This window comes from Apteryx rowi, unplaced genomic scaffold (assembly GCF_003343035.1).
Source record: "Apteryx rowi isolate R43461 unplaced genomic scaffold, aptRow1 scaffold_292, whole genome shotgun sequence".
Lineage (NCBI taxonomy): Eukaryota > Metazoa > Chordata > Aves > Apterygiformes > Apterygidae > Apteryx > Apteryx rowi.
In genome coordinates, this window is record NW_020449330.1 from 457,122 (window position 1) to 484,732 (window position 27,611).

The window sequence follows — 27,611 nt, forward strand, 5'->3', positions numbered from 1 at the left end:
ACAAACTTAATTTTTTTAACTTTAATAGTAATACAAAGTAATTCTGAACTGAATAGTTTTGCTACTTAATTTCTGTTCACTGTATGGAAATTGTTGTGGGTATTTGGAATTATTTGTGGATATTTAAAAAAATTACTATTTCTCTGTTAAATCCATAGAGTGAAGGAAGTAGAAGAGCTGTGCAAAGGCAGTCTTGAGTCTGTGTATTCATTATATCCAACTCTCTGCAGACTACAGATAATTGGAGAGTTGGAAAATATAGGACAGCTATTCTCCAGGTATTTGTTTAAGCTTCATTTCATACTCCTTTTCAGTTCATAGGCCTGACAAGATCTCTCTCACTTCTTGCTGTCACAGTTTTTTGTTTTGCTTTATAACACCCTGAAACCAGTCTAGTTTTAATAATTTGGTATTGTGCCAAAATTGTAGTTTTAAAATGTCCAGCTTTGAATAATTTTTATCTCCAGACCTTCTCAGCAAATGTTCAGATTCTACAATTATATTGGCCTTTTTTTCATTAAACGTCTTCCACTAAAAAAGTTAGTGAGGTAGAGGGCTACTTACACTGATAATTCCGGGCTCTTTTTGACCTTGAATTCCCAATTTGTTCTGTTTTCTGTGCATTTGCTTTCTAAACTGTTCTATGAGACATTCAATGTCTTTATTTGTCTGTATTACAAAGTCACTGCTAAATCAAGAATCAATATTAGTAATATTTCCTGTTAGTACTGTTTTTTTCAGAAATTCCAGTATTGTGCAAGATACTGTACAAAGCTAACAAGAGAAAGGTTCTTTCCCATATAGTTGAAAAAAATAAAACAACTTAAGTTGGCATATGTGTGTGACAAGTATACAAAAATTTCTTTTTAAAGCCTAGACGAGGATTCTTGATAATCAAGTCTAGCACACAAATAAAACAACCTCATAAAATGTTATTCATAAGCATCTCATACTCAGTCTTAAAAGTGTTATGAATTTTGACTCCACTACTACTGTGGGAAGGCGGATCCGGATCCTCTTTATTTCCAGACTGTATTTACTCATGGTCTAGTTTTAATCATTTGGTATTGCGTGAGTATTGTAATTTAAATAATTTTTTTCCTTTGAGTTCCCTGACTTACCCCACGACAGCAGTCGGATCTCCTAGCCCTTGCTTTGCTAAAGTAATTGAGTCATCCTCTTCTAGTTTCCTTTCTAAAAATGTTTCCCATTCCCTTCGTTCTTCCTCATAGATCTATTGAAAGCTCTTTCAGTTTGAATTCTTCAACATGGACCAAAATTACTATCTGTATTGTAGCTAAATTCTTAATATTGCTTGTTAATCATAGGAAGGTATTTGTCTCTGTAGTGCTGTAACATGTTATTTTTTCTGTCATAGTTGTATCAGTAGGATAGCTTATAGTCATCCTGCAGTCATTTAGCATATCTGGGACTTTATCAGCCTTTGCTATTTGCAGTTGATGAGCCTTATAACAAAATCATACATACTAATGAGAAACTACACAGCTACAATGCCACATTTTTGTATTTTATTCTTATTTAAATCTTTACATAGAATAAAAACATGATCTATATAATTAAATAAGTATCTTGGTCCTCTAATATTTTGTGTAGCCCTGTGGCCTTATGAAAGTGATTCCCTTTGCTGATAGTTTTTTAATGCTATAATTTTTTATATTTAATCAAGAATGATAACAGTGGAATTGTTTGCCCTACCAGTGTTGATCTCTTGATCCTCATGCTTGTTAAAAAGGGAAGTCTACCAGTTCATTCTGCACATTAATCATTGCAGGTTTTTAGGGACTGTGTCTTGTTTTTGAACTGTAGATTGTGAACTACCGCTTTAGGATACTTTTGTTACTCATCTTGTACTTCACAAATATTTAGTGAGAATTAATAACAGATTTTTTCATTTTGGTAACAACTGCAGATCTGCTACAACGCAACAACTGAATGGTATGTATCTGAAATGGCAGAGACAGTCCCAACTTCTCAAGGACAGTGACTTCCGTTTCCAGGAACCTATCATGGCACTGCGCACTGTAATTTTGGAGATCTTGCTTGAAAAGGAGAATGAAAATACCAAAAGAGAATGCATTAAAGACATCCTCACAAAGCATCTAGTGGAGCTCTCTAAATTGGCAAGAACTGCTAAAAATACACAGGTAACAATTTCTAGGAAAAATCAGTAACAGATGCTTAGGTTTTGAGTTTATAAAGAACTTGATTTCTCAATAGTGCTAAAGATTAACCATATTCTAAGTTTATTCAGTGAATCAATTATTTGGAGACTAAAGCTATGTAGAACTTGCTCATGACTTCTATTTGTGGGCATGTTTTCTCATTTTTGTTCATAACTGTAAGTCTCTGTATGAAGCAGATAATATTAAATTGGATTTTTTACCACAAAATGCTCTTATAGCTTTATCACTTTATTTTGATACAGTGGTATATTTCCAGCTGTCACTCGCACAAGATTGTTCTAATGTTCCAGCTTAGAGTTGCAGGAAGAACTCCTTTGTATCTGTATCTTTGGTGTTGCCTTCAAGGGATTATATCCTCAAAGCACCAAATATCCCTCTGTAAATGACCTATTAGGATTTGGAATTATCAGTGATGCCTGCAGCTGCCGATGCTGAGAGCTCCTTTTAGGATCCAGTTTGCCTTGCCTTGTTCCAACTAGTGCATCAGGAGCAGTAACTCAACCAGAATTGTAGAGCAGCACCATCTTCCTAGCACCTCTGAAGGAAGTAATTCCAGCCAAACATTTTACCTGGAAAGTTGATTAACATTTCACATATGCGAAAGTATGTTAAAATTTGATTTCAGAATGTTTGCAACTATTTTCATGAATAATGATGAAATCAGTAAAATAGTTGTCTTGGATTTCCTTGAGAGGTTTACTCAATGCCTTCAGAATTGTTTGGTAAATTTACTTAATTCTTTTTTTTGTCTCATGCCTACCCAGCCAGTAATACTGTAGTGATGAGTGTCCTGTAGGAGCTTAAATAGAAATTCTTATTTTTTCAGTTTGACTTTTAGTTACAGAAAAAGGTTAAGGTTGGGGCTCTGTATTTTGGGAGGATGAGAAAGTTCTGAAAGATTTGTCCAGTGTGTTTCTGAAACGCTGTTGTTCCAGCCTCTTCAGTACTGCAGGCCACATGCTGCTTTTGAGGCGCCTTATCCATCTCTCAGACTGTGTGGTGATAATCTTTTCCTTTTGGCACATCAGTAGTTGACAGCTTAAAGGGTCTGGGTGTGGGCAAGCTGTTAAGGAAGCACTCTGTGCAGTTAATGGCTTTTCCTTCCTGCACTTTGGTGCTAACACCAGCCATCAGTAGAAGGGAGAGGGTGCCAGACAGAATCGTGATACTGACCACTGGTTGAAATACTCTGTTTTCATTTATAGGCTTTCTTACATTTTAATTGTTTATCTTGTGTAAAATGCTTATTTAAAACTTTGATTGGTTTGATTGTTAGTTGGACAACTTCTGAAAACACACTTTAGCATCAATCTTTGACATTTTTATAAAATAAAGTTTGTTCTTTGTGTTATCATGTAATGATAGAAGATTACAAAATACTGAGAATGTTACCAATGATATGAGTGAAGAGGGAGGCATGCAAACAAATTAGTGTATGATAGCACTATTTTTCTCTTTTTTGCTGAGGTCTCTTTGGACGTAATAATAATGGATTTATAATTTTAGCTTAGTAATATTATAGTAGGTGATGACTGTAGAATTTCTATACCTTAAACCTGAGTAATTAAAAATGTTAAATATTGATACTTAATTTGGGTGTTGTGAAGTTCAGTTCAGTAGCCTAATTTTGTTGCAAGCCAGAATTTCCCACAAGTACTTCAGAAAAAACTACCTCATCTCTTTCCTCCAAATAATACTTAGCATGGGATAGGTTGAATTGAATATGCTGCACAAATAGAGCAAATTAATGATGGAGTTTAAAAACAAAACTTGCCGTGAAATATGTGGATTTGACTTAAAGCATTGTTGATGATCTTTTTTTTCACTTTCAGCTTCCAGAAAGAGCTATGTTTCAGATCAAACAATGCAATCCAACAGGATATGGGGTTTCTGAATGGCAACTAGAAGAGGCTGAAGTTTTCTGGGCTAAAAAAGAAGAGAGTCTTGCACTGAATATTCTTAAAGGGTTGATAAAGAAATTAGATGCAGATTGGTTTCAGGTATGTGTTATATAATGTATTAACTTACAGGAATTAAATTATTTAAAATCCTATTCTAACTTTCAAGTTTTCCATCAGAAGAAAGTGAAGAAGCTATCTGTAATATTAATAAATTTATTTTGCATTCTAAAAATGGCTGAAAGCAAAAAAATCTGTATTAGCAAATTTACTGGGGGATTTCAAAGTGAATCTGTAAAGGTGGCAGATGTTAGAATTCATTACTCATTATTTTACCTTCAATGCCACCACTGTCAAGTTTATAGCTTTTTAAAATCAAAGATCATTTCCTTTGATGCTGAAAGGTAATTTGTTTTAAGCAAAGCTGTTACATAGAGAGAGGTGTGTCGTCTTGAACTATACCCATAGTTAAATGAACTAATGGCTGAGCAGGTCTATTTAGGCATGCTATGTTGGGAGCTGTAATAGTGTACATGTTTTTATTACAGGAAGAATAATATTAAGGTTTTCATCTCTGTTCCTTATTGTGTAAAAAGATTAATGACAGATAGAGAGACAGTAATATATTTTATGCTAAGAAGCATTCCTCCATTGCAGACATTTCCCTGATGTCTGTAGGGCATCCTTGTGCAAAGTGGAAGTATGAGTTGGGGCTTGTATTTCAGTGAGGGTGAAGCTGTATCACAAAGTATACAGAAATTTCAGGCAAATTTTTGGCTGATGAGCATTCCTTACTGTACCTTGGGGTTTTTTTGTCTCTTGAATTAGTCCAGTATCGAAGAACACAGATGTGATTCAGAGATGCTGTGTCACATCTGTAAATCTTCCCCCATTTGTAGATACCCTGGGCTGTRAGTTTTATGTTGTTCTTCTGAAGATGGGATCTTACCTCAAAGAGAGAAATGTTTTATCATTTATGCAGTTGTCTCCAGTACTTCCTCTTGATTTTCATCCATCAAGTTTCACTTCAGCAGTTAACTCTGAATCTGAGTTATCTCAGATCTTTTTGTATATTTTCTGAAAGATTATACCACTTGATGTAAAGGAAGTGCTACTTTCACATCTCCAATTCAGAATACAAGAATAACTCAGTATCATCACCAGATTTTTTCTTCATTGCTCATCACCTTTTCCAGATTATTATATTTCGAACAGCACAGATCACTGGATCTGTGGAGTCTTTTCACAGGTGACCTATGTCCACTGTCAAAACTGGCCCATTTATTTCTCCTTCTGTTGCCTATCTTCTAATTAGTTCTTTATCCTTTCAAGAACCATCCATTTTATTTCTTGTAGCTTAGTTTCTTCAAGAGCCTTTTGTAGAGAAACCATGTCAAATGACCAGTGGAATCTGTTGGAGTAGACTCGATCAGACAGGTTCTTCCTTATCCCTATGTTGACTTCTTCCAATAAATGCAATTGAGTTGGGAAATGGAGTGCATCAAGGGTGCTGAGAGAGCTGGCTGACATGGATTGAGGGGAAGTCCTGAATGACTGGAGTAGGATAAACACATACGTTTACAAAAAGGGCAAAAAGCAAGCTCTGAAAAACTACAGAGCAGTCAGCCTCATTTTAGTCTCTCGGAAAATTATGGATCAGGTCTTCGTCATAGCTATTTCCAGGCACATGAAGGACAAGAAGGTGGTTGGGAATCTGCTAACACAGTTTTCCTAAGGGTAAATCATGCTTGACTGACCTGATTGCCTTCTGCGATGAATTAGTTTGATCAGTAGATATAGGGACGTCATCTACCTTGATTTTTAGCTAGGCATTTGACTGAGTCTCCCACAGTATCCTTGTTGACAAGCTGGTAAGATATGGACTGGACAGACAGACCACAAGATGGGTTGACAACTGGCTAAACTGACAGGCTCAAAGGGTGGTGATTAATGTCTCAAAGGCATCCTGGCAACCAGTCACAAGTGGAGTTCCTCAGGATTCCTTACGGGGTCTGATACTGTCTTCATAAGAGATCTATATGCCAGGACTGAATGTACCCTCACCAAGTTTGCAGTTGACAGCAAACTGGGAGGAGAGGTAGATACACCAGAGGGAAGAGCTGCCATTCAGAGAGACCTTGACAGCCTGGGAGATTGTGCCAAAAGGAATTGCATGAGATCAGTGGGAAATCCTTCCCCTGGGTAGAATAATCTTGAGCAGCAATACAGACTGGGGTCTGATTGGCTGGGGTGTAGCTTTGCTGAGAACGACGTGGGAGTCCTGGTGGACAGCAAGTTAAATGAGTCAACAGTGTGTCCTTGCAGTAATGAAGGCAAACTGTGTCTGGAGCTGCATCATCAAGAGTATAGCCAGCAGATTAAAGGCTGTGATTATTCCATTCTACTCAGCACTTTTTAGGCCACACCTGGGATAATGTGTCCCGTTTCAGTTCCCCATTTCAAGAGAGACATTGAAAAATTGGAGAGGGTCCAGTGGAGGGCCACTGAGATGATCAGAAGCTTGGAGAACTTGTCACAGGAGTAAAGGTTGTAAGAACTGTGTTCAACCTTGAGAAGTGAAGGCTCAGGGGGATTTAATCACAGTCTTCCAATACCTAAAAGGGGTAGTTACAGAGAAGATGTAGGTAACTCTACTCACAAAGATGCACAGTGACAGGGCAAAAGAAAATGGGTACAAATTGTTTCAGGGAAAATGCCATACAAGAAAAAAATTCTTCACAGTGAGAGCAGTTAAACATTGTAATAAGTTGCCTAGAGAAGTGGAATCTCACTTGCTAGCAAACAGTAGTTCAAAACAGCCTGACAGGGTCCTGGAAAACCAAATCTAAAGCCCTGCTTCAACAGAAGGTTGTGCTGGATGATCTGCAGTGGTCCCTTTGAGTGTAGACTTCTCTGTGATTCTATGATTTTCTTTTACAAAAGTTGTTCTGTCTTTTCTTCATATTCATTCATCTACTGTCTTTATTATTCTTCTTGCATGCCACCTGGCAGGCCTGTGATACTAAGGCATTTTTAAGCAAAACCTTTTCTACTTCTGTTAGTAGTTCAGTTATCTCATCTATGACTTGCTGTAGACCTTTTGGAAAAATACAGTCTAGTCCTGGTGAGTTGATACTGTTCATTTTGTAAGTTTGTTCTATGGCCTTTGCTATTGACACATCTAACAGACAGACCTTTGAATCCCCCATCAGGAAAGTTTTTCTAGTGAGAATCTACTCAAACTCATCCATACTGAAAACAACTGCAAATAATTTAGCTTTTTTCTGCTCTGTCTTTATCTTCTCAGAGCACTATTTGTTTTATAACTTGATTGTCTTTTTATCAAGTAGGCCATCCAATGGCTACCTGCTCCTAATAGTTTTTAAAAAATGCTTTCTTATTATTTGCTGTGTCTTTTTAAAATTGTTTGGGATTTTTGGACATTTCAATGGTGGGATTTTTTCTTCATTTGACAGGATATTTCATGACTTTTTAATTTGTTTTTATTTTTCACTTGGACACAACTTCAGCCTGTTTACTAGATGACGTAAAACTTACTTCATCTTCCTTACCTTTCTGTTTAGCCATAATGGCTTTCTTTGAGTCTTTTTTGGAAGGTAATAAACATTTGCTTTGAATCTATATACATTGTTAAGGAATATTACTTTTCAAAAAACTTGTAGTTCTTTCAGTCAAGTTCTCCATACACATTAGGAGAAATTTGAGAGTTGTTTGCTCCTCATTTGATTTCCATAATTGTTCCATGAAAGAGTTGATGAGTGCCTCCAAAAATTTAGTCCAAGCCTCACATTCCAGTGTGTCTACATAAGGAGGATTTGTGTTCTTGCAGCCTCTTTGATACCCTTCAATATTTCACAGTCAGTGTTGCCATCTAGAACAGGTCATCTTTAATATGGACCCTATATTAAAAGTATTTTGGAAACTTGTCCTACTATAGAATTAAAGCTGAGCTTCTACCTGGGGCAAATCCTTTGGAACTCATTTCATCATCTTCTCAGAGCACTTTTAACCAAGTTTCCATCTAGAGGTCTCTCCTAAAAGTTTAATGATTACACATTGGATAGTTATCACAACACCTGAATGTTTCCTCCAGGGTACACTGTGGGACTTCAAATTAAATGAGGATGTTAGAAATAACAATTCTGGAAATGTGATGTGTATTTATGTAATATTTATTAAATTTTATCAGTTTATTGCATTTTTCATTGTTCAAACTCTCAAGTATTTAAAAATAGTTTATGCTCTTCTTTAGTCAAACACAGAAAGTGATTTAAGGTTGTTGACTGCTATCAATGTGGATAGTAAATGACTTTGTAGATGCAGAAGGTGTAATAGACCCAAGTGATTAAATTATATGTGGGAGTAAAAACGTTTATAATTGCCTACCTTATATGTAAAAGATATCTTTTTATTTGATGCCTTCCTCTTTTTTTTTCCAAAACATTCTTTCTCAAAGGTTGAGAATGATCCTCATCTAAAACTGATGTATACAGAGTGTCTGAGGTTATGCGGGACCTGGTTAGCAGAAACATGCTTGGAAAACCCTACAGTCATCATGCAGAAATACTTAGAAAAGGTACAGCAAGCCTTTGAAATGTGCAGTCTTTGAGATAAATGCTGTGCTAAAATACTTTATTAAAATGTCAAGAAACTTTATAATACAGTCCTTAATTTTTCTGTATTGAAAATATGGATTCTTATAAAAATATGATAATCTTGTATAATATTATATAATACTATAATCTTATAAAATATGTGGTATATGGCTTTATAGAATTCACAGTGAAACTTCTGTGTAATATTTGGCTTGGAAGTTCAGTGATAAGACTACTAGTCCTGTTCCCTTTCCTCCTCCTCCTCATCCCCATCCTTTCCTTCTGTGCTTACTGGACAGGTCATTCACTTGATTGGGTTGTCAGTATTGGAGTTTTGTTCGTAACAGTCTATATTCAGGTACTAGAAGGCCTTGTACTAATGTTTCAAAATACTGTAATCATTTTTTAACTTTTGGTCAGTAGAAAAAGCATTTTTAATAATATTTGTCTACTCTGTCTTTCTCTATTTCATGCTAATTTGTGAATCTTCACTAGTTGCTTCTGCCTTTCCTGTTACTCTCTACATACCTTCTTCATTCTGATAATTTGAATCAGTGACTTTCACTTACAGTTTCCTTCTCTTTTTGACACTTTATCAACCGTCTTCTATTTTTTTCTCATTGTCTTATGATGTAAGCTTTTTAAAGCAAAATATCTTTGTCTTGTTGAAAAACTTCATGTGCAGTTACTCTAAAAGGTAGATAGCTGTAGGAAACTCCTGTACAGTTGTTAAAGCTGTTTCAAGTATGATATTTTTGACTGTTGACACTGAACACTCCTCTAGGATTAAATTAACTTACAAGAATATTCAGTACAATAGGTTTTATTTTGTATGCATACATATGCCATCAGAGGTAATATTAAATAATAAAGTTTAATCATGCATTATGCAATAGAGTTTAGTTATAGTGATTATCAGTCTAATTATCAGCCTTATCATTATTGTAACTTCCCTGTTAGGCTGTGGAAATTGCTACAAGCCACAGTGGAGATGGCAGTGATGAGCTGAAGAAAGGAAAGATGAAGGCTTTTCTATCTTTGGCTCGTTTCTCAGATAATCAGTACCAACGAATTGAGAATTACATGAAATCCTCAGAGTTTGAAAATAAGCAGGCATTACTGAAGAAGGCCAAGGAGGAGGTTGGACTCCTAAGGGAGCGCAGAGTTCAGACAAATAGGTGAGCATTCAAACTGAGAGGTAGTTACTGTGGAATAGTCAAAGGCTTCATCTTTACTAATTCTGTGACCTTCTGGCAAGTGATACCACAAGGCTCACATCTCTGCAGCTGGATTTTACCTCCTCTTCCCAAAACAAGTGGCCAAATCCATACTGCTTGTTGAGAATAGTTCATGATCTGTGCCTGGACATTGTCTAGGAGAGTGCTAGTTGGTGTGGGCCAAAACTAAGCCAAGGAGTGTTCTAACAGTTGAACAGTGTGGATGATTATGGGCCAGTGCAGGTTCATTCCCTGAACTTGTTTAGTTTATTTGAAGAGAAAACCTTACAAGAAAAAAATAAATGAGTTCGAGATTTCTCCATCATACATTTGGTGAAAGAGGAGAATTCATCTTACTGTAGAGCTCTTAAAGATTTAGTAAGAGCAATGGAAAGTGAGGGAAAATTCTAAACTTTAGCAGTTGGAAACTCAAGTTCTTACACAAATGGTCTGTACTAGATATTCATATTTACACAGATATTAAGATTAAACCATTAAGAAGAAAAAAGACACTGACTGAAAATATGCTTAAAGAATACTGGGTTTGTGTAGACATACATCAAAGGAATAGCTGCCACAGCTTGGTTTAACAGTCTTTTATTTTACTGTGCTTGTGCATGCAAAGCAAGTAAAAAAGACTATTAAATTTATGAACAAGAGAACTATAGACAGCCTTCTTGTCAGTTCATTAAGAAATATTTTGTTGTTTAAAAAAAAATCTGTTCACATAGATATACAGTGAAAGTTCAGCGAGAACTTGAATTGGATGAATGTGCCATACATGCCCTAACTGAGGATCGTAAACGTTTCTTGTGTAAAGCAGTGGAGAACTATATCAGCTGTTTACTAAGTGGAGAAGAGCATGATATGTGGATATTCCGACTCTGTTCCCTATGGCTTGAAAATTCTGGAGTTGATAGAGTCAATGAAATGATGAAGGTAAATGTCTGCTGTTGCTTTTCGCTATTGTGCTTTTAACTGAAATTATCCATCTTTCTTCTCCTCGTCTATGTTCTTTTCATGATACCTGTGTTTCTAGAAAATGAATTACAGCACAGTGCAGTATGCTTTCCTATGTATCTCCTTAACTTTTCCCTCAAAACTTGTTTTTTTCAGTTATCATTGCTCATCAATTAGTTGCTCATCAGTAACAGTGTAATTTTCACTGCATCCTACATTATGATTTAAGAAGTCTGTAAGATTAAGCATATCTCATGATCTTTCACTGTTATCACCTTGTTCTTTACATATCTTTAATACTACCTATGTCCTTCTTTAACATCCTTTACTATGTTATGTCTAGTTTATATTGTATATACTTTCAGGTGAATGGATCTATTTTTAGACCATCTGTAGACCATAGCAGGGGACCAGTGAGGTTTTAATTATCAGATCGATTCTGTCATTTCTACCATGATCCAACATGTCTGTTAATTCTTACATGAATGACCTGTTTTGATAACTGAGATCTATTTTATTTATTGCATCTCTTTGTTTTATAATTAACTTTGAGAAATAAAAAGTGTTCCTTTACTCATATTTTTAACAGACAATTGTTTCTTGTCTTAAATTAGATTGTAAAATTTTTGGATTAGGAGGGTCTCCTGCCATTTGTTCATATAGAACCTAGTAATGTGGTCATTCTGAATTAATGTGTCTAAGCTCTGCTCTAAGAGAATGGCAAATAGTACTTTTCTCATCAAAGACTTGTAACACTTGAGAGACATGGACCAAGATGATGTGATACTTCCTCTGTTGCCACTTGGTCACTCAGCAATGATTGCTTTCAGTTAAAAACAAATTACTAGCCCTTACCCAGTATTTTATGATTACAATCTTTTGTTTTTTAGTACAGCTTTCTAACTGAATTTTCTCTACTACAGAAGAATGCAGAGAAGATTCCTTCATACAAGTTTTTGCCTCTGATGTACCAGCTGGCTGCTCGAATGGGAACCAAGATGATGGGTGGTCTAGGATTTCATGAAGTTCTGAATAGTGTAATTTATACTTTTTGTATCAGAAGACATCTTGATTGGCTTTGTGATGCATACTTTTAAACAATATATGCATCTTCCTTTGTACAGCTGTATCTCAATGAGTTATGTAGCTGGTAGAAATTTATTAAAAATGATTTAAACAAAATCAATATTTTCGGTGAGAGAGGAGGAGGATTGGGGACTTTCTCCTTGCTACCTTACTGATTTTGTTGTTGTCTAAGAATACACTTACGTAGGTACAGGAATATACTTTGATGTATTATAGTTGTGGAAAAAACTCTTAAGCGATATTATTACTTTTATTTCCTATGAAGAACTATAGAAGCTCAAAAATTAATTATGTTAATTAAGTTTTTTTATTTCTTCTGTTCAGCTTTTAATATTGTGATCTTTTTGTTTTTCTTGACAGCTAATATCTAGAATTTCACTGGATCATCCGCATCATACTTTGTTTATAATATTAGCTTTGGCAAATGCTAACAAGGATGAACTCCTGACAAAACCAGAAGCAATAAGAAGAAATAAATTAATTAAAAATGCACCAAAAGAAATCTCCCAGCTTGATGTGGTAACTAGAAAAATAAAAATTCAGTTCTATTAATCACATTAGCTTTTGTAAAAAAATTACTTATTTCAAGGGGATATTTTAGTGTAGAGCTCAGCAAATGACTCTTGTTAAGAAAGAATGGGAGGAAAAAGTACTTTTTTACGAAAAGACCCTTCTTTTGAGTATACATTGGTGATTATTATTGAAATAGGTTATTCCTGAAGTTGAACAAAGGACTATCCATTTTCTCTGTTCCTGCAGCAATTACCCCCAAGTCTCAGATTATTGCAAAGAATAATTTTCTGATAAATGTCTTTGATGTGAGATTCCGTAAAGCCATTTTAGATGCAGCAAGGACCTGAGTAGGTTTATTTTTAAAAGTACATACAGAATTGATTTTTTTCTGCTTTGTATGTTTAACTGATAATATCTCTTCTAAGTATTTAGCCTTGTATAATATATCTTCTGTTTCTTTATATGGCATTACTATTAAAAGCCATGGTGATCAGTAATATTGAACTGTGGCTTCATGTTAATGTTATTGTTTGATTTTTGTTGGAACCTGCCTTTGGGATCATCTCACATGCCACTTCTTTCCCTCATCCCTGTAGTCCAGGCATGGATGTGTGTCATTACTCCCCCTACACACCCTCCACCCCCATAAAATTTTCCACCGCATTTTTATGTGGCTTTTCTTCTCCTTTCTCTTGGAACAGTTAACTCTTTTGTGATCTCACCCTTGGGACTGGGATTATACTAAACTCAGCTAAATCTCACATTTAGCACAGAAAGGACACAGGTCAGATTTCTGCCTTCTGCATACAAGCTTTTCCTTCAGGCAGAAGGAGACGATGGAAGCAGGAAGATGATGCAGGGATATCCAAAACTGCCTGTCCCTTTTGCTGCAGGATTTTTGCAGTTTTTTTGCACTTTGGCTGGACAGATTTGCTCCCTCTTCACCCCCAGATACATTCCACTTTTTTCATTATCTCAGTTTAGACAGTACAGAATTTGCCTTCAGATGATTTCAGTTCATGTCACAAAGGACTGTCCGTTTTCTCAATTTTCATAGGATTTATCACAATTGTTCTTGACTGACTGCATGCTATTGTGCATTTTCAATCTGTTAAGGCATAGTTTGCAAAATGTAGTGTTTGTATTTTGCTGGTCTTTTTTAGGACAGAATGGAGGCTGCCAGCAATATAATCAATATTATAAGAAGGAGGAGCCCTCATATGGTTCGAGATGTTGAGGCACTTTGTGATGCTTATATTACATTAGCAAACTTAGATGCTACTCCATGGAAATCTCAAAGAAGTAAGGCTTGAAAAGTTTTTTCTTTTTTTGTAGTGAAGAGGTATATTTTTTCTTGGATGAAAAGTAATACTTCTAAGTATTCAGTTAAAGGAGATGATGTGCCAGTACTGTGTCCTACTTTTGATAAATGTAAAACTTTGTCTGGTTTAAAAGTCATAGGAATTTCTTGTACTGTAAGATTCAGACTTTCTGAGCATGAAACTCCAGAGAACTCCAGTTCTCCTGTGATCGTCCTCATCAGCTCCTCTTGCTCCTAGACAGAAGTATGCAGTGGGGTTTTGGGTCCTCAGAAGCAATGTAAGCTGATATTTGTGAACTTTGATGTGTGCTTATAATTCTGAATTTAAAAGTATGAATTTGTTTTAATTACAGAAGGGGTAAGTATTCCAGCTGACCAGCCAATTATTAAACTGAAGAACTTGGAGGATGTTGTTGTTCCCACCATGGAAATTAAGGTGACTGAAATTGAAATAAATATACATTATAATATTAAATCTTAGAATCAGTTTCTGCTTTTTATAATGTGAGTCATAGCTTATATCTCTTCATCAAATTCCTGTGTTCTTTAAAGGTCAGCCTAATAGCTGGGGTATTTTCTTGTGGGATGGGAGATGCAGGGTGAAATCCTTCCCATAGGCTTAAGAAGACCTTGACCCTAACTCTTATATTTGCTGGATAATTGCTTATTATATGGAAGATGGTTTTGCCACTCCCACTGTTACCAAGGGCTAATCTTTCATTATGAAAAGGAATGATGAGATGCCTAAATCCCAGAGAGGATTTGGGACTCCTAATCTCTTATTCTGCAGGCGCTCATAGTTTTGGGGAGGCATTTAATGTCTAGAAAGTTTTGAGATTTAATAGATGTGCCTCCTTTTGTTTTTCCTAATTGCCCATTTTAGATGTTTTACTCTTCACTAATGGTAAATTACCCATTCCCATCAGCGTAAGTTGTTGTTGGGATGGGTGCGTAGGCACTCAGATACCTGAGGGTCCACTGGCTCTATATAGGACACTTACCAGTTTCAGGACTGTGGAGTTGCTTTTGGGACCAGGCACCTAAAATTTAATGTTACGATGCTGAACTTCCCTATGAGAAGTCCCTCCAGCTATGTCTATAAAGCTAAATAAAACAGGCAAGGAACACTGTTATGCCATTTGACTTCAGAGGCCGGAAATCGCCACTCATGCTACATAGCATTTGGTTGTAGTTCTCTTGGCCCCAGGTATTGCTGCTTTGTAAGATATGATCGTTATTTTCTTTGCCTTTCTTTCCCAGTTCAAACTACTTGAAATAACAGGAGGTCTGTGATATAAATAACTGGAGCAGTATTTCCTAACAGCTAACTGAGCGGGGTTGCTTTGTGGCATGAGGATATGCAGGATGGTTGAAGATATAGCACTGGGACAGAGTTTTAGGACTGTAGTTTGGGTACATTTGTGGCTTTGCCAAATGTGAATGGTTCCTGGTCTGCTGTGTCCCCCAACCATACATGAATGTTTTCTGGGAGAACATGATTTGGCATGGGCTGAAATTGTCTCAGAGCTGGTTTGGTGGAAGTCTGCAGCACCAGGTCCCCTTTACCAATGAAGTGAACAATCAGGAATCACACTCACTCCTGTGCTGTTTTTTTTTCAAGCAGCATATATGTAGCTTTTGTGGGTATTTTCCTTGTAGATGACAGAATGCTCATATAAACGTTTAGCATCTAGTCTACTAATAAGGCTTACAAACCTCGGGTTAGCACTCTCTCTGATTGAAATGGAGGTAATATTTATAGTAATTTTAAACTAAATTTATAATTTCAGGTGGATCCCACAGGAAGTTATGAAAATTTGGTGACAATAAGGTCTTTTAAGCCAGAATTTCGCTTAGCAGGAGGCCTAAATCTGCCTAAAATAATAGATTGTGTAGGATCAGATGGTAAAGAAAGGAGGCAACTGGTTAAGGTAGGTCCTGTCAGCTGTAATGACGTCTCAGAGACTTGGCAGGTTGGAATTTTGTTTTTAAGTTAGCATGTCATTTTTCTCATGTATCGCTCCTGTACCCTGAGCAAACTTTTCACAGTCAGTGCCAAATTTTTCAGTTCAGGGATGTTTTAATAAAGGAAATCACAAACTGTCTCATAATACTGTACATTTTTATAATTAACTTTCAACAATGTGTGTATGTACAGTAGTTCAAGAGATAATTACCAGACCTGCTGAAATGTGTGCTTGTGTCTCAACAGCAAATAAAAGCCATGTGCATTTTATGTTAAATATCTCCTTTTTTTCCCCCATATAAAAAAGGATTATGATTCAGAGATAATTTGAAAACATGTATATAGACACACAAATTCCTAAACCAAAATTATTTCTCTTTAAACTCAATTGAGTTCACTTTGTTCATCTCTGATGCCTTTATAAACATTCAGCAGCTGCTGGGAGAACTTTGTTTTGCTGTTAAGTTTGGGGCAGTATTGAAAGGTTTAAGGAGATGCATGAATCTCTAGATGAGCTTTCCCTAATCAGAATTGCATTACCAACCAGTGCTGCTTCAGCAGTGTGCTGCACTGGTAAATATGGTGAATGAAACATTTTTTATAAACAGGGTACCATACATTACGTAGGTTGACTGAATCTTTAATCAAATAATATTTGTCAAAAAAGATTATGATGATGATGATTTAAGTTGATGATGGTTCCCTTTAAGCAACTGAGCACTATCAGAAAACCAAATATAAAGGAAAAGCAAATGTTAATTACATTTTATTGCAGGAAATTATAGTGGAAAAGTAACCTGTGTTTTGTGAATTTTTAAAGTAATTTTTTAAGTGGTAGAAGAAGAAGTTGGATGCTGACAAAAGTGCTCTTTATCTGCTTTTTATGTTTGTGCTAAAGGGACGTGATGACCTGCGACAAGATGCTGTCATGCAACAGGTTTTCCAGATGTGCAATACATTGCTCCAGCAAAACACTGAAACACGAAAGAGAAAATTAACCATCCGAAGATACAAGGTAGCCTTGAACAGCAGCTGCAGCAGAGAAATAAATGCTGCTGTTATAACATATTTTCCCATTCTTCTCTTTTTAACCCAAAGACAATATGAAAGTATATTTATRTACATGTTGTGAAAACAGTCACCCCTCCCTAAGGTGTGGAATAAACTCAAAATAATTGTTACAATTTATTTTTTCAAGTCCTTAGAAAAAAATTCTGCTGCTCCAATGTATGTTTAAATACTCTTCAAAAATTTCTTTTCAATTTTAAGTTCATATAATGAAAGCAAGTCACGCACTATCTTTGAATTGTAAGATGCTGGTCATTAAACTTGGGCATAAAAGTTTGTTCATGAATTCTCATTAATTTTGGTCTTGTGGTCTTCCTTACAATTAAATCCAGAAGTCCTGTCTAGAGTCTGTTCATGCAGGATTTGAATTGCAGAACTGTTTTTGTTGGAATTGGGAATACAAAAATAAAATCTAAATATGAATGCAGAAAATGTATTTGGACATGTACTTTCCCCTTTTCCTTCCTTTTTAAATGTTTGGGACTACAATAATAGCTGTGAAGATGACCTGTTAGTAAACTTTTTTTAAGTAAAAGTTCTTGTCTTTGATAAATGAGAAATATACACTCCAGAATCTCTCAAGAAAATTATCTGAATTGTTAGCATAGTTTTAAGAATTCACAGGTAGAGTTTGGTTTGCATTTTCTGAATAGATTTCAGTGAAGACTCATTTTTTTTACATGAGTATAAATGAATAAGAGCAGGGAGGAAAGGAACAGGGATTGCATTATCAGATAAGGAGACTTTCATACTTTAGTAACAACCCTCAATAGAAAAGGCAAAGAAGATGAAAGATGCAAATATCAAATGAAATGTATATAGCTACTTCCATAAGAGAGGACAATGAAAGACAATGGGTGGTAGCTGTTCTTCTGAGGCCAGGAGATCTTTGAGTCTCAAGGCCAATTCTGTCTGTTGCAGTAATCAAGGTAACTATTACAGCCAATTATGAAATGACCAGCTGTTCCCTAGGATGGGAAGCAGACTAGGACAAACCTAATCCGCTCAAGCAGCGGCCATGTGTTTGTTTCCGATTTTACTTTTAACCTGTAATTCACACAATGCTTCTATTACCCTATTCAAGTATGAAGTGTTACTGTTACCTGTGGAAGGTTCTCTGGGCTAAAAAAGTCTGTAAGTATTCACTAGAAGAACCTTGAGTATATTTTATATTTGCATATAGCTATATTTAAAAACATATATTGCAGTCTGCTGTATGGTTTGGTCTCCTGTCTTTTTAAGCAAACACAAATACCCACCCATGCTCTGAAGTACATACGTTCATAGTTGTGTGTGTGTCATGCTCCCGTCACGCAGCAGTGGTTTTGTTTTCACAGGTAGTTCCCCTTTCTCAGAGAAGTGGTGTTCTTGAATGGTGCTCAGGAACAACTCCCATAGGGGAGTTTCTTGTGAATGTTGAAGAGGGAGCTCACAAGAGATATAGGCCAAAAGATTACTCCAGTTATCAGTGTCAGAAGATAATGATGGTGAGTCACAATAATTGAAGAAAAATATCTAGCTCTTATTCTGCTACACAGAGGGGTTTTCTTTTTCCTAAGTATTTAAGGAGACAACAAAGCTATGCTTTTAAGATGTAACGATGAATAAGACCAGTGGCATGGAATTAATAGATCTTCAGACTAATCTGAATGCAGCCTAGGAAGAGTTTTTACAAAATCAAAATTACTAAATGAATGATTGTTACAGGAAAGATTTGAATATAGCTGAATCTCCAAGAAATCTGTTTTAATTCTTTTCTAGAATATAAATCTATTGAAATTCCAAAATGATCATTACAGAGAGCCAGCAGAGCCAGGATAAAGTTATCTTACAGAATTTATACTTGCCATGTTCCTCTTTGCATTGAAACATCATTTTATTTTCATGAATAAACCAGAATTCTCTTTAAGTACTGATCCTTGAAAATAAAAATACTGTTTTATAATGCAGCTGAGATGGATGTAATGTCTTAATTGTCATAAGGCAGTGTGAAGGGGTTTGGCTCCTCCTCCATACCCGCAGCTATGTACGTACGCACACACACACAGAGGTGTCTGACCTCACCATGAGTCAGGGAGCTAAGCCAAAAGAAGACAAATTTTGTATAAGCTGGCAGAAAAATACCTGGCTCAGTAGATGCAAACAGGGGAGGGTTCTTCCTTCTGACAATGGGTAGCTATTAGATGGGTTCAGCTGGTTTACTTCCCCAAACCAGCTTGCCATAGTGTTAGAAAAGTGCAAGGACCAAAAAAAAGAAAGCAGCAGCAGTTGTGCATGTGAGTGGGTGAGCAGGTCCGTCCCCTTCAGGGGCAGCTTGCAGTTCGGTGAACTCAAGTCATGTCTTAAAATCCCTCCCTGCATTTTTGGATGATATGCATCTTCACTTTAGGCCAGGTACCACTCTGACAACCATTCCTGTATTTCAGGGACACTGAATGGTTTCAGCAGGTCACTGCAAAGAGTTTTATCTGTTACTTTATATAGCCAAGACTGTGCAAGAAATTATTTCCTTTTAAATCTACATAGTATTAACAGGATAAAAATATATTTAATTTTGGCTTTGGTGTAGCTTTGTGTGTGAATGAGTGAGACTGACTTTCCCATGATGCCTTCAGGTAAAGAGAAGTACCAGAACAGAGTGCAAGGGGAAGTATGTCCCAACAAGATGCATTCTTCTGCACATGCATGTAATACACATACCTGTGTTTTTTACAGGTAGCCCATGAGTTGTGTATGAAAATATAATTGTCTAGTAAAAAAGATGGGTACATTAATGATTGCTTTAAAAAAGAAATTCATTCATAGCTCAGAGAAAAGAGAGAGAACAGCTTAAGTATTTGACTGAGGGCTAGAAAGGTATTAATGTATTTCATTCAAAGGAAGAGGTATTTTCCATCCTAACCAGTCAATCATGGGGAAAATATTTCTTATATATTTAAAGGATGCGCAAAAGAAACATTCTGATGAGAAGTACAATATCTTTATGAAAGTCTGCGAGAATTTTCAGCCTGTGTTCCGTTATTTCTGCATGGAAAAATTCCTGGATCCTGCTGTGTGGTTTGAAAAACGACTGGCCTACACTCGCAGTGTGGCTACATCTTCTATAGGTACTATATACAATTGCAGTTATTCTTGTCAAGACAGTAGTCTCTGCATGCTGGATTATTAATGTTGTCTTTTTAGATTATGTGAACAAAGAATTTATGCCACTTCAGAGGTAATGGTTATAATGCGTGGGGGACAGGCTGACAAAATGTCAGCGAGAACACTAGCATTATTTTTGTAATYGAAATTTTTAGATCCCTTTTTTCCCTCTCTTTCCTCAGTAGAAAGATGGAATGAAATGCTGGTTTTTTGCTTTATATGTATTTTTAGGGTCTGGTAGATTTTTAAGGATTTTACCTGACTGATTCTGTTGATTTGCATTTAACACCCATTCATTTCATCTGTAGGCTCAAATGTTTTAACTGAATTGAATCTGAAAAGTTAAGCTTTTACTTTCTTTGTACTAGCATCATTAGCAATGGCTGAAATAGTTTGTTAAGCTTTGGCATTTTTCCTTTGATTTTTCTGTCATATTGTTTGTATACTTCCTTTTTTGCTATAAAATGAAGTAAATCTACAATTTAGCAGAATTCAGATGAAGGAATTTTACAGAAATTACTATTTTCCGTGGCCATCAGGGAATATGAAAAACAGTAACAGCTCAAATTGCAGCAAGTGAAATTGAGTTTGGAGATTTTCTAAGTGTAAGGATAGTAAAGCACTGGAATGGGCTTACCTGAAAGATTTATAATTTGTGTCACTGGAGATTTTAAAACCAGGTTAGACACGAATGTCTCAGAAACTGTTTATGTATAGTTGAGCTGCCTAAGCTGAATTATATCTAGACCTGTTTTCTGGGTTATATAAGTTAAAAAGTTTTCTTAAAATATAGTAATAATAAAAAGCCCTTAATTTTACTGTGCCTCTGCTTTTTACCTTTTTTGGGAAAGTTATGAAATCATTTGGTTAACCTATCTGCAGAGAAATGGGCAAAAAATCTTTGGAGTAGGTAAAAACATGCACATCTGTATCAGAAGAACCTTTTTGCTATTACATCCAGATAACCTCTTCTTTTTGGATTTGTGGAATGGCATTTGCTCTTCTTTATTGGAATAATTTGTATACATGGGGGAAGAAATATTCCTCTCACTTTTAATTTGTTTACATTTGTTATATTGATTCTAATAATCTTCTCTTTATCACATTTTCCCCAGTGTTTATGGTATGTAAATATGGTTTCAGCACTTACATTTCATTTTTCAATAATCTTTTTCTTTTAGTTGGCTATATACTTGGACTTGGAGACAGGCACGTTCAGAATATACTGATAGATGAACAAACTGCAGAACTAGTGCATATAGATCTGGGTAAGTGGAAGAGAAAAGAGAACTTTCATTTTTCTTTACCTAAACATTTTAAAAAACATTTATTATCCCTTCCTTTAGGGGTTGCTTTTGAGCAAGGTAAAATCCTTCCCACACCAGAGACTGTTCCATTTAGATTAACCAGGGATATTGTGGACGGAATGGGTATTACTGGCGTGGAGGGGGTCTTCAGAAGGTAAGCAATCCTGTATTGCACCAGCGTAAGGAGGCAGCAGAGTACTTTTGGCATTATGATTTATGTATGTTAAATAGTTAAGATGCTTGAGAGGAGACTCAGATTCCTGATGATAGTATGCAAACCTAAATGCTGTCCTCTAAATCATACACTGTTATTTATGTAACCAGTTATGAATTTCATTACGGTTGTCCGGCTTCTCATATTTCTCACTAACTAGCAGGTTATGTCACCCTGTTGTGGAATTCAGGGATGGTTCAGTACTTGCAAAGACTCCACAGCTAAATTTCATCCTCTCAATTTAGACTGTTGGGATTTTTTCCTTCAGAATTGTAGCAAGTTGGCTATTCAGTTTCTTCAAACCATTTTGTTCTGTCTCTTCTATTTCTGCTCAATTTTATGCAAGTAATTTGAAGTCTTTTTCCTCTGTGGATCATGTACTTCATACTACGTTGCAAGTGCAAAATGTAAATCCCACAATAGATTTGAGCTGCAAGATCCCAAGAGGGCTGACTTTGTCAAACTCCATCCTATCTCGTAAGAATGACCTAAGCTCTAAAAAGCAGAGTATTTCTTTCATTCAAGACTTTCATGATATTTATGAACTGAGTATTTGCAAACCCTATATTTCATGTCTTAAAAAAGCACATATTGTAAGCATTGTTTTCATGGGGTAGTAATTAATGTTAATAAATAGATCCTAATTTACCTTTGAAGAAACAGTCACTGTCATTTAGGTTCTAACCATAAATGCTGTCAAATTCCCTGTCTCAACTTCTGAAACTTCTATCCCATGATACAGAGAAATATGAATTGTTTGGCTCCAGCATAAGTAAACACAGTGTAAAAGGTCACTGGTGCAAATATTGTTGTTCAAATATGAACAGTATCGGTGTAAGTGCATAAACAAGTTACCTCAAGATTGAGTGTGAATGTACTCAGGTTACCACTCCATGGTAATTGTGTTGTGGTCGTTCTCATCCTGAAGTAGATAAGGAGACTTAATCCCTCTTTCACTGAAGAGTACTTATTGCATAATTTCCTTATTCTTTTGACAAGTTTAGTTTAGTTGGGAGTGAATGCAGATAGCCACTTCTTTGTCTAAAGTCACTGGAGAGATTTCAGAAATGAAGATTTCAGAAATAAACTACTGTCTAGCTTATAAGAAACTTATCATCACCCATAGCTTAATGTCTCCAGCTACTGGATCTGCTGATTTCACATACAGGAACCCTACCAAGATTCTCTGGTGTTGCAGAGCATGTCTGGCACATATGTTTGATCCAGCTAAGCAATATTACAACATTGTGGCATGCCTCAACAATCAGTGTTAACTCCATTGTTAGAAACAGTTTATATAGAAACAGTTCAGACAGTGAAATAGGTAACCACTTTTCCATAGGAGCACTGCATAAATGGAGGAACTGAACCAGAAAACTGAGTCAGATTTCTGTACTGTTGTCAAAACTCTAAATGTTGTCTCAGTCTATAAGTCTTCACCCTGAAGCTTCCCCAAATACTCTGCTTGGTTAGTTTTCTGTTTTGGGGATAAGCAAACAAAACCAGAAAACTGCTCTCTTTCACAAAGAGAGAAACTTGTCAGAGTAATTCTGCTGGGAAGCATACTCCAGGTATCAGGGTTGTATGCTTTTGACACACAGCATTAGCCTGCTAGTGGTGAATAAAGGGAGAAACTTGAAACAGAATTAGCTAGAAAGAAGATCAGACTGGAAGTAAGTTTTATAATCTGCTTCTGAAAAGCTGTTATGGAACAATTTTTCTATTAGGAGTAGTCAGTAAGAGTAACATAATTTAGTTTTTAAATTAGAGTTTGATAAATTTGAATGGTATTACGTGACATTATCTATGATAGCAGGGAATATAATCAGTGATGTATAGTCTGCTTCTGGTCTTGTATTCTTGTTTTTTTTTTTTCTAAAATGGAAACATCAGAGATGATACTCATGTTAGAAATAATCTTTAAGAAAGAGACAAATATGTATTATTTAAATAATGAAAATAAGATTCCATTTTACCAAAGAGAATCCAAAAATGCAGTTAAATATTTTCTAGATGCTGTGAGAAAACAATGGATGTTATGAGAAATTCTCAAGAAGCTTTGCTGACTATTGTAGAAGTAAGTATTTTTTCATGCTGATAGTAAACTGCAAAAAAAATCTTTGATTTATTGTCTTTGTCATACCAAATATTTATATAGGGGTTTTTGTTGCATTTTATTTTATTGGCATTGTTCAGATTTGTTAATTCATGTAGTCTTCAATGAAATCAAGACCAGTTTACATTTTCTATGGGAACCATTTGTTTCAGGCATATGCTTAGTTTTCCCTCTTCAGTACCTAAAAGCTTATAGCCACAGGGCAACATTCCCAGTGCGATTAGTGCCAATTTAATTAAATCCTCTTTGTCTAAGTCACAAAGAAGAGAATTAAACTAATTTTTAAAAGCTGCTTATACTCTGCATTAAGAACTAATAGTGATATTTAGTGGCTAGAAATGTATTTAAAAAATGACATCTTAATTGTTGAACTGTGACTGATTGGCAAGTATGAAGAACTCGAATACTTGCAAATGACCAGATGAAGTTTTATTTTTGGATCATGTACTAAACAATGTAGCGCAATGCGACTGGATTCCCCCCACCCAAATGTACTGTTGTGGTTAGCATGAGCATTACTGAGTGTTTCTTTTCCCATTAGGTCACTGAACTAGCTGTAATTAACTGTTTGAATTAAACAGGTGTTTATTTACTGTGTAGGTGCTGCTCTATGATCCTCTTTTTGACTGGACTATGAACCCTTTGAAAGCTTTATATTTGCAGCAGAGACCAGAGGACGAGGCTGACATGAGCTCTACACTCAATGCTGATCCACAGGAATGTAACAGAAAAGCCAGGTACAAGATTGTTTTTCTTATTGTCTGCTTACTGCACTGTTGCTTTGTTTACCGTTTTCTTCTGAATGTTATTAATTTTTTCAGGATCCCTATCTACTCCACTTTTTTTTCTTTTTCTTTTTCCAGCAGTGATGACCAGAGTTTTAACAAAGTGGCTGAGCGTGTTCTGATGAGACTTCAGGAGAAGCTGAAAGGTGTTGAGGAGGGAACAGTGCTCAGCGTGGGAGGGCAGGTGAACCTTCTCATACAGCAGGCCATGGACCCTAAAAACCTGAGCCGACTTTTTCCTGGATGGAAGCCCTGGGTGTAACTTGAAAGGATCTAGTATGTTTTTATAAGAAACTTGTTTTTAAGCAACAAGTGTCTTAACATTTCAAATTGGTATTTCCTAATTAAAACATTGCATCAGCAGCAACCGTGAAGGTTTATATGGATTAAGTGGATTTTCTTTTTCAGTAGCTTGTTATGAAGAAAACATTTTTTCTCCCCAGTTATGCTCACCATCCAGTGTAGAACACCAACCACTGCTTTGATGTTCCTTGTGACCTGCAAGGCTGATGACTTTGCTTGGGCAAAGTGGATGCATAATATTCATGAAGCCTTTAATTCATTACTTTTGTCTGTCTCTTAAATAGCTGGAGTCTTGTATAATAATTCTGTATGGTAACATAACTGTGTAGAATGGATGATCTGAAAACCACAAGTCATGAAATAACTACTTAAAGTGCATTTCAAAAGTGTGTGTGTGTGGCGGGGGGGGGGTTATACCTTAAAGATAATGCTACAGTGATACTTGACAAAAAAATAAAAGAAAGCAAAAGAGCACCTCACCTTTAATGAACTGAAGGTTCTTGGGGCTTTTAGCTTAGTTAAATGGACATTTCTTTATATAGATAGAATCTCTGAGCCAAGCATAAAATAGTGCTGCTTTTTTGCCATTGTAATTGAAATTATGTTGGTACTTTCTTTTCATAACATTACTTTAACAGCATAAAACAATAAAAATTATTTAGTTCATTTAACTCAAACTTCCATGATAACATAGACTGACTATGCAGTGAAGGTTAGCATACCAAATCTGCACCTCTAAAACAAACAGTCTTTCTGTATCTCGAATAAATATCTTTCAGAAACACTGTAGCTGTATTTTGAACACAATTTGCTTTCTAATTGCATAGTTTTACAGAAGACATTGCTCCTTATGAAAAGTCCTAATGTAATTGGATAGTCAATGAATACAGATAATAAGAGAATCTACTCAAATAATAGTCTCACTGTTATACTAATAAATTTTGCTGAATCATTCTTATATTAAAAAAAATGAATAAAGTTTGGCATACTGTAATATTATCCTAATTTACACTTTATGCATTTTTACAGAGGTATAAGTAAATAATTTCTGTTCCAATTATCATTTCACTGATTTGTATTTGTACAGTCAAATTACAATTTTTATGCTGTATCTTTGCTCTGTATGTTAATGTCAGCATAGCAAGATGAGTCTTTTGTATTATATTTTCATGAAGCTGACATACATTTTTGTTCATCCTTGGATCCAAATGTGCATCTTGGCTTTTCTCTGGGCAGAATTCTCATCCAGGCATATAACAGAGTGCTATTTGAAAAGCAAAGTTACCAGGCAGAGCAAGCTTTCCCTGTGTCAAATTTGAATGACATTTATGAAAGGGAGAAATGACAAGTAGGAAAGGACAGAACAAAAAGTACTTTAAAGATCCTGCTTTTAAACAGTAACTACCAAAGACTGCTTTCTAATTATTTTTGTTCCAGTAATTCCTCAATTTTAAAAGTCAAAATTACAAAAGTGAATACTTTGCAAAAAATACATCTTTTAGACAAACACCTACATTTTCTGTGTGTCTGAAAAGGAAATATAAGCCTGGGTGGAAGTGCTGTTTTATTCTGGGCAATGGTTTTGTTACCAGTGCTACTACTGAAGATAAAGTGGATTAGTATTTGAGACCCACATATATATTTACTATATTAGTAAGCTAGAAATATGTGAAGACAAGTTAAATTGCCTCTATAGTATTAATTTTTTTCTTGGAATGCTCCTTAGTAATTTGAAAGATCTACATTTAGAAAGATCATTTCTAAGGAAAATGAGCCTGTGACATAATGCAAAGCAGAAGAGTTTTTAACAGATTCTGATTTTTTGATGACAGAGACATCTTTATTGGAAATTACTTGTTTCTGGTCTAACTTCTGTTGGACAAATGTCCTCAGGGGTGTGAACTGCATAAGTTAAACGTTAGCAGATAAACCAATTTGACTGACATACTCTGCCTGAACTTTTCCATCAGCAAAGAACAATGTCTTGTGAATAGGAATCACATTAAACCGTCCGCTTGGTGAGGAATGTGCTATGTAAATAAAATGAGAATGGGTCTTCATCAGTGTGAATCTGAAAACTTTCAAGGTTCTTCCAGGTAAAAACACTTTAAAATCATTTTGCCAATAACTGAATTAATTAGGTCACTACTCTATGTTACTATGAAACTGTTAAGAAATGTATTTACTACTACTGAGTATTTTTGTGAATGTTAAGCTTCATCTCTTTGGGGGCACACTGCACTGTTACACGTTCTGTGTTACTCCTTATACTATTGTTACATACCTGCATGAGTGGTAATGCTTTAATGACAAAGGACCAATAAAATACCTGTGTAAACAGGTGGTTCCAAAATCTGCTTAGTGAGATTCAGTTATGTGACTAGTGAATGACAACATTATTATACATTTTATTGCTATTTTCTTCCCTGTGAACTTAATGTAAGCCAATACAGTGTTGTCTTGTGGGATATATAGGTAGCTTGAAACAGGACTCAGGGAGAAACTAGTTATTTTTGCTAATACTAGCACTTAACAATGACACTAAAATATTAGTTTTAAATAAAACTGAGCATTTCAGCAAGTAGGTTGAAGAGTGGCAGGGTGGGAGAGTGAAACCACAATGAAAAGCTGGAAACTGCTGTAAGGAAGAATTTAGATTCTCTTCCCTCCACATTTCATAATCTTACTTGTATCATGATTAGATGAAAACACTAATGTGTTGTTCATGTAACACATGCTTTCATCACCTATCCTGTGCATCAACACTGTAACTATACCTATACTTCAGCATTCTGGGCTGGATAGTGATTAATGTTAGTAATATCTGTAAGGGCGCACCAACTGCTTTCCCCTCTTCCTCTCATATGCTGTACATAGGGCCTTAAAAAATGTG

General features: G+C 35.7%; 1 protein-coding gene across 11 annotated transcripts in view; it reads left to right on the forward strand.

Annotated features, from left to right (window-relative positions):
* Positions 1-27,071, forward strand: part of ATM (ATM serine/threonine kinase) — an 82,593-nt gene extending 55,522 nt beyond the window's left edge. For 5 of the 11 annotated variants that reach the window (XM_026069347.1, XM_026069353.1, XM_026069349.1 and 2 more), the window contains 19 exons: positions 159-278; positions 1,931-2,165; positions 4,037-4,204; positions 8,580-8,699; positions 9,679-9,896; positions 10,667-10,874; positions 11,819-11,932; positions 12,342-12,500; positions 13,658-13,796; positions 14,169-14,251; positions 15,606-15,746; positions 16,680-16,796; positions 18,187-18,336; positions 19,791-19,956; positions 21,175-21,261; positions 21,340-21,454; positions 23,528-23,591; positions 24,231-24,367; positions 24,494-27,071. In XM_026069347.1, the coding sequence (XP_025925132.1) occupies positions 159-278; positions 1,931-2,165; positions 4,037-4,204; positions 8,580-8,699; positions 9,679-9,896; positions 10,667-10,874; positions 11,819-11,932; positions 12,342-12,500; positions 13,658-13,796; positions 14,169-14,251; positions 15,606-15,746; positions 16,680-16,796; positions 18,187-18,336; positions 19,791-19,956; positions 21,175-21,261; positions 21,340-21,454; positions 23,528-23,591; positions 24,231-24,367; positions 24,494-24,677 (2,725 nt within the window). In that variant the 3' untranslated portion in view covers positions 24,678-27,071. Of the gene's footprint in view, positions 1-158; positions 279-1,930; positions 2,166-4,036; positions 4,205-8,579; positions 8,700-9,678; positions 9,897-10,666; positions 10,875-11,818; positions 11,933-12,341; positions 12,501-13,657; positions 13,797-14,168; positions 14,252-15,605; positions 15,747-16,679; positions 16,797-18,186; positions 18,337-19,790; positions 19,957-21,174; positions 21,262-21,339; positions 21,455-23,512; positions 23,594-24,230; positions 24,368-24,493 lie in introns of those variants that run through there. The other 6 variants (XM_026069351.1, XM_026069352.1, XM_026069354.1 and 3 more) reach the window with 6 other exon arrangements.
* The last annotated feature ends 540 nt before the right edge of the window (positions 27,072-27,611 follow it).